Source organism: Vipera berus, assembly GCF_964194415.1.
Source record: "Vipera berus genome assembly, chromosome: 1".
NCBI classification, from domain to species: domain Eukaryota; kingdom Metazoa; phylum Chordata; class Lepidosauria; order Squamata; family Viperidae; genus Vipera; species Vipera berus.
The window spans coordinates 355611786-355625625 of NC_138202.1; the positions used below are offsets into that span (position 1 = coordinate 355611786).

The following is a 13840-nucleotide window of genomic DNA, read 5'->3' on the forward strand; positions in this document are numbered from 1 at the left end:
TTTTTGTCTTGCTTTCTGGTGCTTTGGAAAATAGGTTGACCCCTTCTTCTTTGCAGCAGCCCCTCAAATACTGGAATACTGCTATCATGTCCCCCCCCCAGTCCTTCTTTTCTGTAGACTGGCCATACCTAATTCCTGCAACTGTTCCTCATATGTTTTTGTCTCCAGGCCCTTAATCATCTTAACTGCTCTTCTTTGCACTTTCCCCCCCCCCCAAAGCTTCAACATCTTTTTTGTAATGTGGGGACCAAAACTGGATGCAGTATAATCGAGAAGCATAGCGTAGTGATTCCAGTATAGAATGTACAACAATACAGGTAGTCCTTGACGTAAATTACAACCGTTCATTTAGAGATTGTTCAACGTTACAACGGCACTGAAAAAAGTGAGGTATGACCGTTTTTCCCACTTAATGACTTTTGCCTCATCCCTCTGCTCAAGAGATCAAAATTCAGACTCTTGGCAATTGGCTCATATTTATGACAGATCAGCATCCAGGGGTCACGTGATCCCCTTTTGCGACCTTCTAACAAGCAAAGTCGATGGGGAAGCCAGATTTACTTAACAAGCAGGTTACTAATTTAGCGACTGCCGCAATTTACTTAACAACTATGGCAAGAAAGGTCATAAAATGGGAAAAGATTCACTCAACAACTGTCAGTGGAAATGTTAGGCTCAATTGAAGTTATATGTTGAGGACTACCTGCATTCTTACACAATACACAATAAGTGTTCTTTTTTATTTTTTGCAACTTCTGTCCCAAGAGAAGGATGAGCGGGGACATGATAGTCTTCCAGTATCTCAGGGGCTGCCCCAAAGAAGAGGAAGTCAAGCTATTCTCCAAAGCGCCTGAAGGCAGGACAAGAAGCAACGGATGGAAACTAACCAAGGAGAGAAGCAACCTAGAACTAAGGAGAAACTTCCTGACAGTTAGAACAATTAATCAGTGGAACAACCTGCCTCCAGAAGCTGTGAATGCTCCAACACTGGAAGTTTTTAAGAAGAGACTGGACAGTCATTTGTCCGAAATGATATAATTTAATTTAATTTAATATTTGCATTTGTATACCGCCCTTTCCCTGAGGACTCAGGGCGGTTTACAGGGAATTAAAAATCAAAACATACAAAAGTTAAAACCAATTAAAAAGCATTAAATTCACCCTGTACATTAAAACCCCAGTTAAAATTTTCTCCTCAGCCTGGGCCCGAGAGCTCAAAGAGCCAGGTCTTCAGGCCCCGGCGGAATGATCGGAGGTCGGGAGCAGTCCTCAACTCTACCGGCAGCTGGTTCCAGAGGGCAGGCGCTCCCACTGAGAAGGCCCTATCCCTGGGTGTCACCCGCCGGCAATCTCTCACCGGCGGAACCCTGAGCAGACCCTCCCTGTGAGAGCGCACTGGGCGAAGGGCGTTTGATGCCGGCAGCAGGTGTTCCCTCAAATAACCCGGACCCAGGCCATGTAGGGCTTTATAGGTGATAACCAGCACCTTGAATTTCACCCGGAGGGCAACCGGAAGCCAATGCAGCTCGCGGAGTAGAGGTGTTACATGGGAGTATCGGGAAACCCCCATTACAACTCGCGCGGCCGCATTCTGCACCAGTTGAAGCCTCCGAGTGGTCTTCAAGGGCAGCCCCATGTAGACAGCCATTTGTCTGAAATGCTATAGGGTTTCCTGCCTGAGCAGGGGGTTGGACTAGGTGACCTCCAAGGTCCCTTCCAATTTTATTATTATTATTATTTAAAATGTGTATGTAAAACTAATGTTAACCATTGGCTGTCTATGTTGCTTACAGTGCTATGTGTGCTGTTATCTTTCCTGTTGTGTTATAAAGGTATTGTGTAGTTTGGGTAAGTGAGTTTGTGGGTCAAGTATGGAGGTTACAGGGGTGCAGTTCCCTGTTGCACAGTTCTGCAGCTACAAGACTTTGTCTGGAAGGAGAAAGCTTCCTAAATTATAAACTAGCTTTTCTTTGTCTGGATTCTTTCCCCGTTTCTCAGCCTGGAAATGTTAATAGGATTCCCAGATGCTTTTTTTTTTGGCTGTGTGTGTAACTTCATGACTTAGCAAATGACACAAATACCAGAGAAAGAAACCTCATCAAATCATTCCAAAGGACACAGTTTGTACTGTGAGTTTGATCTCAGTTGCTGAAAATAACATACAAGTAATTGGGCAAGCTTGTAACAGAATAACATAGTTGGAAGGGATCTTGGAGGTTTTCTATCTAGTCCAACACCTCGATCAAGCACAGAACCCTATACCATTCCAGACAAATGGTTGTCCGATCTATTCTTGAAAGCCTCCAGTGTTGAAGCACCCACAACCTCTGGAGGCAGGTTGTTCCACGGATTAATTGTTCCAACTGTCAGGAAGTTTCTCCTTAGTTCCAGGTTGCTTCTCTCCTTGGTTAGTTTCCATCCGTTGCTTCTTGTCCTGCCTTAAGTCACTCTTCCAGTGAAGTTGGTGTTGCTGAGAAGAAAAACCATCACTTTAGATGGCCAATTGCTTCCAACTGATATACTGCGTCAGTGGAATTATACATCACACTATCCTCCATACGTCTTAATATATGAAATAAATGGTCCTGGTCATGGGGATGATGCTGATGAATTTTCTCTCTGTTTTACTCTCAAATTTAATGGCCATGCAGAAACAGTTACCCGGAACATATGTAAATAATTGAAGCTTTTACTGTATGAAGTGGTTTGGATGGTACTCTGTTTCATTAGCTCAGCTGTTTGCTTGAATTTTCTTTAAAAAAAAAGAGGTTAATTGTTTTACATTTTTTTATTGTCCAGTGTTAACAATTTGGAACTTATGCCCCTGGGATGTTTATTTATTTATTTTCCCCCCCTTTCTTTCTTCCCTAGCCGGGATCTAAAAGAATACTGAATGGAACAGATGACAAGTCTGGTTGCAAAGAGTCAAAAGCTGGAAACCTGGACCCATTGTCATGCATAAGTAAGTTGCTTTCTTCTAGTATTAATTATTTTTCTCGGGTTATCTTTGTAGTCTGATAATGAGAAACTTTATGATGGAAGTAGGTACAGTACCAGCTAAAATGAAAAAAAAAAGAAGTTCCCATTACTTGGTGCTTGTAAAAATGCTGTTCTAGGACAGCTGTCTCAAATTGTCAGAAAATTAGGATTGTTGCAGTCCAGCTGAACTAGAACTGAACCACATTGGGGAGATCTGGCTCAGGTTATAAGGTACCAAAACAGGAGGGGTCCCTGGTGTTCTCTGGGCTTGGTTGTTTTCTTGCAGATGTTTCATTACCTAAACTAGGTAACCTCATCAGTGCTACCCGGATGTTACCTAGTTTGGGTAGGTAAGAAAGTCAACAAAAGTGCGTATAGTCAAGGCTATGGTCTTCCCAGTTGCAATGTATGGCAGTGAAAGCTGGACCATAAAAAAGGCTGAGCGCCAAAGAATTGAGGCCTTTGAACTATGGTGCTGGAGGAGACTCCTGCGAGTCCCTTGGACTGCAAGGCGATCAAACCGGTCAGTCCTAGAGGAGATCAACCCTGACTGCTCTTTAGAAGGCCAGATCCTGAAGCTAAATCTCAAATCCTTTGGCCACCTAATGAGAAGGAAGGACTCACTGGAGAAGAGCCTAATGCCGGGAAAGGTTGAGGGCAAGAGAAGAAGGGGACAACAGAGAACGAGGTGGGTGGATGGAGTCACTGAAGCAGTAGGCATGAGCCTTAATGGACTCCAGAAGATGGTAGAGGACAGGAAGGCCTGGAGGAACGTTGTCCATGGGGTCGCGATGGGTCGGACACGACTTCGCAGCTAACAACAACTATAACAAAGAAAGCAACCAAGCTTAGAGAGTACCAAGGGCCCCTCACTTCAACCCTGAGCTACAAATATTCTCCTTTATTAGTACTTGAGCACACAGAAAGTAGATTTTTCAACCCTCTTAAGAAATAAATTCCAGGTCTTAGAGATGAATCCTTTGGAATTAATGCTTGGGATGAACACCCTTCGAATGGTGCGGAAGTATGAAGGGATTTCCAGAAAACCTGCGGACTCCAGGACCCATTTGCGCTTCAGTTCGAGATGCAGACAACACAGACTCATCCCCAACTGCCTGCGTGCCTGTCTTCAACAGGGAAGGGCAGAAAACATCCTGCAGGAAGCACAGCTCCAACTTCTCAGTGAAAGAATAAAGACAGGTTAATTTTTACCATTGAGGTTTTGAAAGAGAGAGCGGAACACAAAAACCCGCAAGAGCTGAAATCGCTTCTGCCAGCAAAAGTATTGGAGAAGGTCACAGAATTTGCAAAGAAGGCACAAGGAGCTTAACGCAACAAAAAGGAAAGAACGACACAAAGACAAATTTTCTACCCTACAATTTAGACAAGAAAAACAGAAGACATCCCCCACCCCCCACCCCAACCCTACCAGAACTGAAGACATTTGTTGGATGAGAAGCGAAACGTCTTCAAGAAAAACCAAAGTCCAGTTGCCTTTTGAAAAAGCACCTTTGGGACAATCTTAGATAAAAAGTACGTATTGGTGAGCTGGCAAAGAACAATCCACAGATTGAGATGGAGTGGAGCGAAAACAAGATTTAAGATTCAAAATTTTGCAAGACTCACAAAGAGTTGGACTTTGCATTTCCTTTCCTTAAATTGTATTATTGAGCAAGCTGTTTCTTATGGATAACAGAACGGATAAAAATCCTCCAAATAGCAGAACATCAGTGATAAAATTAGCCAACGGACTTTAGAAGTAGTTACGGTACAAAGAAGCAGAACAAGAAAACAAAAAGAATTTGTTAGGATATATTATGAGACATATATTATGCCCTACGCACAGTCACCCACGCACTCGTTACCTCCCATATAGATTACTGCAATGCTCTCTACATGGGGCTGCCCTTAATGACCACCCGGAGGCTTCAGCTGGTGCAGAATGCGGCTGCACGGGTAGTGATGGGAGCACCCCAATACTCCCATATTACACCCCTCCTGCGTGAGCTGCATTGGTTACCGGTTGCCCTCCGGGTGAGATTTAAGATGGTGGTACTTACCTTTAAAGCCCTACATGGCTTAGGACCGGGATACTTGCAGGACCATCTGCTGCCAGGAACGAATTCCCATCGCCCAGTACGCTCACACAGAGAAGGCCTCAGGGTACCGTCGGCTAGACAATGTCGGCTGGCGACCCCCAGGGGGAGGGCCTTCTCTGTGGGAGCGCCAGCCCTGTGGAACCAGCTCCCCCATGAGCTTCGGATTGCCCAAGATCTCCAGTCCTTTCGCCGTGGCCTCAAAACACTCCTTTTCCACCTGGCTGACCTGGACTGACAGGGATTTTAATTATGTTTTTAATTTTTAACTCTAATTTTTAATTTATTTTAATTTTAATTTTAATTTATTGTACAGAGGCCTTTAATTTTAATTTTATCTTAACTTCTGTATTTATTATATGTTATTGTTGTTAGCCGCCCTGAGTCCTTCGGGAGATAGGGCGGCATCTAAGTCCCAATAATTAATAAATAAATAAATAAATAAATAAATAAATAAATAAATAAATAAATAAATAAATAAATAAATAAATAAAAAATTGTTAAAAATATGGAATCTTCTGAGAATAAGGATAGGTCTTTACCATTGGCATCACCATCAATTATGTTTTACATAAAAGATAACGACAGCAAGTTTTAGGTACGTATGCTAATATGGTACATTCACCCTCAAAAGATAGACTAAGGACCTGGCAAGATTTGCTTAATATAGATAGGAATTTACCATAGTTAATTAATTTATAAATTGCTGGAAGAATAACAAATGACCTCAAGACTCAAGAACCGGCCCTAAGAAGGATGGCAGAATTCAAAGCACCAATACAGGTCAAGATGATTTACTGGGATATATTTACAAATTGTTACTGAAATATGCCATGGAGATGGAACAAATTAAAAATTGCACGATAAAGTGCATGCAAAACTTCACGGAAGTAATTACAGTGGAACAATGGGAAGAGCTGTAAAAAAAAATCAACAACATTCACTAAAGCTATAATTTGAGGCAAACCTGGCATAAAATGTTTTAAAGAGGCTGTATAACTCCATCAGTGATTGCCAAGATGGACAGATCACGTATGATACGTGTTGGAAATGCCATGAAGAAGAAGGAACATTTTATTACCTGTGGTGTTCATACAAAAATACCTAAATGTATCTGGAAGGAAGTGTAACAAAATACACAGAAATTTGGCCTAAAACCATAAATATTTTTATTAGGAGTACTGTAATTACAGGATGTATAAATGAAAAGTATTATAATTTACTAAAATATATGGTGGCAGCAGCAAGAATAAATTATGCTCTGCCCTGGAAAAATGAAATTTTGGTTGTTGATACAAGCTTGGGAGACCAAAATTGGAGAACAGGCAGCAAAAGCAAAACTAATAGTATATATTCATAAAAGAATATTAACTAAATTTAAGCAGAAATGATTCCCTTATTCATGACACAGCAAAGCAAATTTAGATATTTAGAATATGATTTCTAAAGTTGTCTATGGAGATTCTCAGGTCACCGTTATTCCCAAGGTGCTTTTCCTCAAAGACAACTGGATTTTGGGGGGGGGGGTTCCCTCTCAAATGTTTCATCCAAAAAACTTCTTCGGAACTGAAGAAGACTCTTTTCCTTTTCAGAGGAAAAACAAAAAACCAAGAAAATGAGGCTGCTTTGGAAAAAGCACCTTTGGAATTTCTAGAGTTAAAAGAATAATTAAAATTGAGGAAATGAAATGATTTTAAACAGATATAAGCAGCAATCACCAACGTTTAATCTTCCGTGCGAATGACAAAATATTTAAATAGTGATTAGTGGTTGGGGAACATGAAGGGGGAAAGGGAAGAAAGCTTCCTTCATAACATTTTTTATCATGTTTCATTTTTTTTATTTCTGTATAATTGTAAGCCGCTTAGAGTCACCTGGTGATAAGATGAGTGGTAAATACATGGGAGGGAGGGAGGGAGGAAGATTCTTGATTTCTGTGCAGTTTAGGTTAAGTTTATATAACTTTTTTTAAGACATTTATCCCATTTATTCTGGTGGTCCCAGTAGAAGTGAGAGAGAACTATTTGTGGGTTTGTGGAGTTTAATGCTACTACTGAGCTGGCTTTCAGATTGGCTACGTATAACTGTTAGAAGATGTAGAAGCCCTAAAAAGGCTGATTCAAAAAAAATGTCTGTGCTTTAGCTTTGCAAGAATATTAATAGGCCTCTGTGTCCTTTAAACATGAGATAAAAGTTTAAAACATGCAGAAGGGAAATTTCATGAAAGCTGTGCTGGTTTAGTAGCCTGACATGTAGAAGAGGGGTGGAAAAAAACACAGATTAAATACTTGAATCTAAACCAGGTACAGCTGATCTTCATAAAATGTATCCCACACCACCATCTTTGGAGCAACACATTATGGGATTTTCTCCCATGAATATGAACAATAAGGAGTATGGCAGCATGGACACCACACCCGGAGGAACAATCCTGGAAGGAAATGGCGTTACTACTGGCCTTCAATTCAGGATTGAAGTGGACGAGGGATTCTGTAGTCCCAAACCTACAGAAATAAAGGTTGGCAAATTCTTTTCGATGCTCTTAAACGTTAAGTTAACGTCGTCTAGTTTTGATTTGATTTTCAAAAGCGATTTGGACAATTTAATAGCTTTTGGGTTGGTTGCCCTGGAATTTTATTTTGATGTGTGTGTTTTGTTTTGTTTTTCTTCCGGCCACCATTACAAGGTTTTTCATAGCTTTATTTGGGTGCACAGTGAAATGGACTCAGCTTTCATTAGCTGTGAACAGCTTGTTTGATTAACTTTTTGACTTTTTCAGCCCTGCGTTCAAATTAAATATTAACTTCGCTTCTGTCTGTATCAGTGATGAGGTGAATGCATTTTGCGTGGAGGGAGGTACCTTGGCAAGGGAGGAAAACAGATTTTGCCACAAAGGAGAGCTTCGCCATTATCTACACTCCGATATGAGCCCATTTTTCTTCCATTAGTATCTTTTTTTTTCCTTCCTAGTACAGGTAGCCCTTGACATATGCCTTTAACAGAGCCAGCCTCTTACGGTCCCATGTCATGATGGCTGTAGAACAAGGTGGCCTTGCTTAACAACCCACAACTCCTGCTCTCCCTGGTGCAGCTGTTAAGTGAAAGTGCGGGTCATTTAAGCGGAGCGCAGATTGCCTTGGGTTAGTTCGTTCAGGCCCAGGCCTACTTACCCCACACCTCCCAAGTTCTTCCCTCCCCTACTTTCCCCCCCTCCCCCGGGGGGACACTGCAGTGTAAGGATAAATGAGCATGGGAGCGCCACAATGGGAGAAGTGTCGATGGAGAGTCTCAATCATCCTTGTCATGGTTGTCCCAAAGGTGTTTTTCAAAAGGCAACTGGACTTCCTTGTGTTTTGTGTGTTTTTTTCCCCTTGAAAAGGTTTCGCCTCTCCAGGAAGCTTCTTCAGTTCTGCAGAAACCGCTTATTGGATGAGAAACCAAATGTCCAGTTGCCTTTTGAAAAGCACCTTTGGGATAGCTCTTGGGGGGGGTGTCTGCCGTACCTTTGAATGTCTTATTACGAGGCCGGTCATTAAGCAAGGACGACCTGCAGCTTCGTTTCCGGGATGAGAGAACTGATCATTAAAATAGACTAGCATTTCAAACTTAAAACCTGTTGAGTCTTTCTTTTAAAACTTTCCACCTACAGCTCTTTTTAAATGCTCTTCCTGTTTTGTGTTTCAGGATTATTCCTATGTTTATAAGCCCGAGAACAGTCAGGCTTTCATGGGGTGTTCCATGTTTGCACCATTGAAGACTCTCCCAAGCCAGTGTTTGCCTGCCATCAAACTGCCAGAGGAGTGTGTTTATCGGCAGAGTTGGACTGTTGGCAAGCTGGATTTGCTTCCACCAGGACCCTCGATGCCATTCATTAAAGAAGGGTAAGTGTTTCTTTGTTGTTAGCTGCGAAGTTGTGTCCGACCCATCGCAACCCTATGGACAACGTTCCTCCAGGCCTTCCTGTCCTCTACCATCTTCTGGAGTCCATTTAAGCTCACGCCTCCTGCTTCAGTGACTCCGTCCAGCCACCTCATCCTCTGTCGTCCCCTTCTTCTCTTGCCCTCAACCTTTCCCAGCATTAGGCTCTTCTCCAGTGAGTCCTTCCTTCTCATTAGGTGGCCAAAGTACTTGAGTTTCAACTTCAGGATCTGGCCTTCTAAAGAGCAGTCAGGGTTGATCTCCTGTAGGACTGACCAGTTTGATCGTCTTGCAGTCCAAGGGACTCGCAGGAGTCTTCTCCAGCACCATAGTTCAAAGGCCTCAATTCTTTGGCGCTCAGCCTTTCTTATGGTCCAGCTCTCACAGCCATACATTGCAACTGGGAAGACCATAGCCTTGACTATACGCACTTTTGTTGGCAGGGTGATGTCTCTGCTTTTTAGTGTGCTGTCTAGATTAAGTGTTTCTTTAAGATGAGATAATCAAAAGATTTCATTCAGTTTAAGGAACACTTAACACATGTCTTCTTATAAATGTATTGGTCGGAAAGCATGGCTATGTTTTACTGAATCCAGAAGCATTTCAGCAAGGCTTAGGTTTATTTATTTATCGAACACTTTTTAAAGTGATAACGACACTTGGAAAGTGTATCAGAATAGAGCTGGAAGGGACCTTGGAGGTCTTCTAGTCCAACCCCCTGCTCAAGCAGGAAACCCTACACCATTTCAGACAAGTGGTTATCCAGTTTTTTTCTTAAAAACTCCACTGGTTAATTGTTCTAACTTTCAGGAAATTTCTCCTTAGTTTTAACGTGCTTCTCTCTTTGGTTAGTTTCCATCCATTGCTTCTTGTCCTGCCTTCGGGCGCTTTGGAGAATAGCTTGACTCCCTTTTCCTTGTGGCAGCTCCTCAGATACTGGAATACTTCAGTCATATTACCCCTGTTCTTTATGTCATAACATAATTTATCATTACTTATTTTTTTCTCCATTTAAACATCATTATGAAAAATATTTAACAGATGTACAATTTCATTGCAGTACTTAATACTATCAATTTAATTTTAATAAGCTATGAAGACTATTAAGACTAATTACAAACTAGGAATTCCTCTATCCTTCTGGAAATCTGATAGTGCTGGGTGTGTGGAGAGTGTGTACGTGTGTCGCAATGTTTTTCTCTGTTAGTTGTAGTAAAAATGTGTGTTAAGTGTTCTATTCCATTGAAAAAGATCCTTAATAAATTGCAAGGTCTCCAATCAATGTTTGAGTCTGATTGCTTATTTTTAACAGCAATAAGCAACAATAATATTTTTTTCTCTTTTCAAAGTAGTGCACAAAGCACTAAAAATATAGCATTCCTGTAAAATAAAGAATATCTGAGAGAAAGCTAATGTAAGATACAGTTATTTTAACAAGTCAAGGAGGTGTGGAATCATTTGTTGCTTCCACCTCCTTGCTGTTTACAGTTAGTCCTCGACTTACGACTAGTCATACTCGCAGCCGACCTGTAAGCTGTTTGTAGCACATCTTTGCCAGAAACCAGCATTTACTTCTAGTTTCCAGCAATAAAGTCTCTATAACGAACCATGTTTTCTCTTAATGACCATGACATTTGCTTAACGGCTAGGGCGTTTGCTTAATGACACAAAAAGAGTAATAAAATCAGGTCCAATCACATGATGAGCCACTTTATGATCATCCTGACTTATGACTGTACAGCAGAGATGTCAAACTCGTGATGTCGTGTGACATCGTGCAACGTATCGGGACGGTTTTTGTCATTGCTGGCAATGGGGTGGGCGTGGCTTCCGCATGACGTATCCGGCCCGTGGACTGGCAGTTTGACACCCCTGCTGTACAGCTAGTCTTCGACTTACAACATTTCGTTTAGTGACTGTTCAAAGTTATCACTGAAAAAGTGACTGATGATCATTTTCATTTACAGCCACTGCAGCATCCCCGTGGTCACGCAATCCAAATTCAGACGCTTGGCCACTGACTCACATTTATGACGGACGCAGTGTCCTGGGGTCATGGGATCCCCTTTGGCGACCTTCTGACAAGCACGGTCAATGGGGAAGTCAGGTTCACTTGACCTACCAGGTCACTAACTTTTAACAACTGCAGCGATTCGGCTAACGGCTGTGGCAAGAATGGGGGTCAAACAGGGCAAAAGTCCCCTAACAAATGTCTCCCTTAACAGAAGCGTCAGGCTCAATTGCGGTCGCAAGTCGAGGACTACCAGTACTTGACCAGCTCCTTGAAAGAGTACCCGTATAACTCTTCATAATTACGCTTTGGTTGTTATATGTCCCATTGGCTTTAATAAGCACACTGTTTGAAAGTCTTTGAACGTTTATTGTTTTATCATAGAGGATAAAATGGGGAGCAGTGAAAACGAAGTTTCGAATTAAAAGCTTTTCCCTTCCTTCTCTAGGGACGGGAGCACCATGGATCAAGAGTACGGCCCTGCCTACACTCCACAGACACATACCCCTTTCGGCATGCCACCCAACAGTGCCCCCCCAAGCAACAGCGGCGCTGGGATCCTCCCGTCCCCTTCCACCCCTCGCTTTCCAACTCCTCGGACTCCAAGGACGCCTCGGACTCCCCGCGGGGCGGGTGGGCCAGCAAGCGCGCAAGGCTCTGTCAAGTACGAGAATTCAGATTTGTACTCGCCGGCCTCGACGCCGTCAACCTGCAGGCCCTTAAATTCGGTCGAGCCGGCCACAGTCCCGTCAATTCCGGAGGCGCACAGCCTCTACGTGACCCTCATTCTGTCCGAATCGGTGATGAACCTCTTCAAAGACTGTAACTTCGACAGCTGTTGCATCTGCGTTTGCAACATGAACATCAAAGGTGCTGATGTCGGCGTTTACATTCCAGACCCAACCCAGGAAGCCCAGTACCGGTGTACTTGCGGATTCAGCGCCGTGATGAACCGGAAGTTTGGCAACAGCTCGGGATTGTTCCTCGAGGACGAGTTAGACATTTTGGGTCGCAATTCGGAATGTGGCAGAGAAGCGGAGAAGCGCTTCGAGGCCCTTCGCGCGGCTTCGGTCGAGCAGAGCGGGAGCTTGAAAGAGTTGGACCGGCTCCCCGACGAGCTGATCCTTTTGCTGCAAGAACAGTGCACCAACTTGTTCTCACCGTTTGGAGCAGCCGATCAAGACCCCTTGCCCAAAGCTGGGGCCACGGGCAATGTGGCGCGTGCCGAGGAAAGAGACTGTTGCTACGACTGCTATCTCGCACTGGAACACGGGCGCCAGTTTATGGACAACATGTCGGGAGGGAAAGTTGACGAAGCGCTTGTGAAGAGTACTTGTTTGCATCACTGGTCGAAACGAAATGGTAAGTGCTTCCGGTTTTGCTGCTAGAATGAAAGAGTGTGTTTTTAACCCCACATAAAACGTGGACTCACATACGGATAGTTCAGTGACAGCGAACCTTTTAGAGACCGAGTGCCCAAACTGCAACCTAAAACCCACTTATGTATCATCGGGTGCCGGGTGGGCGTGGCCCTTCAGGTGGGTGTAACCATTTGGGTGGGGGTGGCCAATTGGCTGAGCGTGGCTGCAGTGGTAGCTGCAGACTGGGTGGGACTAAAAAGTTCAATCAATCAATTCCACCTTTGCGAGAACATTTTCTCCCCATGAGAAGTTGATTAATTGAACCTTTTGGGGGGGGGGTACATGATGGCAGAGGCCGAAAGTGAAAAGGTTTTATAAAACCCAGCTGAAGGCCTAGGACTGGGGCGACGGCACGCGTGACCGCAGAGAGGGCTCTGCGTGCCACCTATGGCACCCGTGCCATAGGTTCGCCCCCACGGGGATAGTTGATTGACAAGGCATGCCCTGATGGTGTTACATCGTTTGGTGATGAAAGGTCTGCAAAGAAAACAGCCAAGCTCAAGAGAGCACCGGGATCTCGACAGCTTAACCCTGAGCCACAAATATTCTCTTCCATCCGGAAGCAAGAACTTGCTTCTCTGTCCTAATGGATCTAGAACCGTGTCTCTCAACCTTGGCAACTTTTAAGATGGATGGACTTCCAACCCCCAGAATTCCCCAGCCAGCCTTGCTCTTCGGCATCTTCAAGTTGCCAGGTTGAGAAACCCTGATGAAGAAGGACCTGCTCCACGCTGCTCAGACTTTTGAGGATTTTACTTTTCAGCAAACAGAGACAAGGAGAGCAGGAAGCATATGGTGATGTACAGGTAGCCCTGTAGGCCACCTTGGCTCTTTTGTGACTCGTGGACTTCAACTCCCAGAATTCCTGAGCCGGCATAGCTCAGCTTGGAAACCTCTCCCTTTCCCCTCAGCATGGCTGGCTCTGGAATTCTGGGAGTTGAAGTCCACAAGTCATGAAGGGACCATAGTTCCCCCATGCTGGCTTAGAAATTCTGGGAGTTTGAAGTCCATGAGTCATAAAAAAGCCGAGGTTGCCTAACCCCTGAGCTATAACCAATAGCTTAATGACAATTTCAAGTTACAACGGACTCCCCCAAAAAGGGAATTGCAACCCAGTTTTGAAGTTACGACGTATCCCCCTCCCAGCAGTCATGTGACTGCATTTTGGGCGCTCCAGTTGGCCACGGCGAGTTGTCGTAGCGCCCCTTCTCCCCCCCCCCACGTCACATGAATGCAATTTGTAACTGTTTTTGCCAAAAACAACCTTGGTGATTGCTTAATAACCTCTGGAAACAAGGTCGTAAAAGCGGACAACAGTCACCTGGAGACCCGCTGTGCAACTGTCATGACCTATGGCTAATTACCAGGCTCAATTATGGTCGTACCTGGAGGACTACCTGTATATGAAGAACTTG

General features: G+C 43.7%; 1 protein-coding gene across 2 annotated transcripts in view; it reads left to right on the forward strand.

The window, feature by feature from the left end:
* The window catches only part of MED13 (mediator complex subunit 13), a 171985-nt gene that overhangs the window by 117409 nt on the left and 40736 nt on the right, over positions 1-13840 (forward strand). For both annotated transcript variants that reach the window (XM_081346667.1, XM_081346668.1), the window contains exons 13-16: positions 2872-2962; positions 7379-7593; positions 8760-8956; positions 11453-12366. In XM_081346667.1, coding sequence (XP_081202793.1) covers positions 2872-2962; positions 7379-7593; positions 8760-8956; positions 11453-12366 — 1417 coding nt within the window. The remainder of the gene's footprint in view (positions 1-2871; positions 2963-7378; positions 7594-8759; positions 8957-11452; positions 12367-13840) is intronic.